The sequence below is a fragment of the Trichinella spiralis genome, assembly GCF_000181795.1.
Source record: "Trichinella spiralis strain ISS 195 chromosome Unknown Scfld5303, whole genome shotgun sequence".
In the NCBI taxonomy this organism is placed as follows: domain Eukaryota; kingdom Metazoa; phylum Nematoda; class Enoplea; order Trichinellida; family Trichinellidae; genus Trichinella; species Trichinella spiralis.
This window is the reverse complement of record NW_003532242.1, coordinates 1-905: the sequence shown is the minus strand read 5'-3', so window position 1 is coordinate 905 and position 905 is coordinate 1. Positions and strand designations below refer to the sequence as shown.

General features: G+C 39.8%; 1 protein-coding gene across 1 annotated transcript; it reads right to left on the bottom strand.

Annotated features, from left to right (window-relative positions):
* Positions 1–444: 444 nt before the first annotated feature.
* Positions 445–870, bottom strand: Tsp_15019 (conserved hypothetical protein). The gene is made up of 3 exons (XM_003366841.1): positions 864–870; positions 631–700; positions 445–553 (listed from the first exon to the last, which is right to left on the bottom strand). The coding sequence occupies exons 1-3, from the start codon at positions 868–870 to the stop codon at positions 445–447; spliced, it is 186 nt and encodes a 61-aa protein (XP_003366889.1).
* Between the last annotated feature and the right edge of the window lie 35 nt (positions 871–905).

Below are 905 nucleotides of genomic sequence, written 5' to 3'. Positions count from 1 at the left end.
AAAAATTGCCTGGGGCATTAGCCCAGGGGCGTAGCCGCAGGGTAAAATTTTGAAAACTGGGAAAATTTTTGAAATTAAAAGACGTTGCCCGGGGCGTAGCCTTTAGGCATAGCTGGAGGCATACCTCGAGGAAATTTCCCAAAAGGGAGAGCATAGAGCATAGCTTGAGGCGATAATTTTTATTTGATCATTTTCATTCTAGGGCTATTTTCTTAAAGGCTCTCCTGCAACTTATCTTACCTGAATGCCCATACCTAAAATGTGTTAGTATTTACTGGTAGCCTTAACGCAATAACGGACCCTTACCTGATACTGTTGAGATGTGGAATGTTCGCATAATTCATTTCACACATTTCAGATCTGATGAGTTGTTCCTGATCTTACTGATTAAGTTGATCCTGATTAAGGAACTTACTAGTCTTTGATGCAAGATGAACGCACGTTCTACAGTCCTAGTTCTTGAACAGTCCATCTTCTCAAATCCGCTGCTAGTATGAAGTGTCCGTCGTTGAGTCTGCTGTTCTCTGACTTCTGGCAGATACTGTTACCATATCTAAAACATAAGAGCGTTAATAATTATAGTAAAGCATCAGAAGTAATAAGAACTTACTTGACATTACGATGACGCACCTTGGACGGGTATTATTCATATTGTTCAAAATGCTGGCATTAATACCAAACGATTCTGTAAAAATTACACCTGAAAAGTGTCAAATTTAGGACTTACCTGTGACTCCAAGAATAAGCATGCTCGGCAAAGTAGCTCTTGCAGCTTCATCTTCCCAGACACCCATGTTACCAGATCTAAAACATAAGAGCGTTAATAAGTACCCAAAAGCATCCTCAAAGTAATACTTACTTACTTGACATTATGATGACGCAAGTTGAACGTGCGCTATTCATCC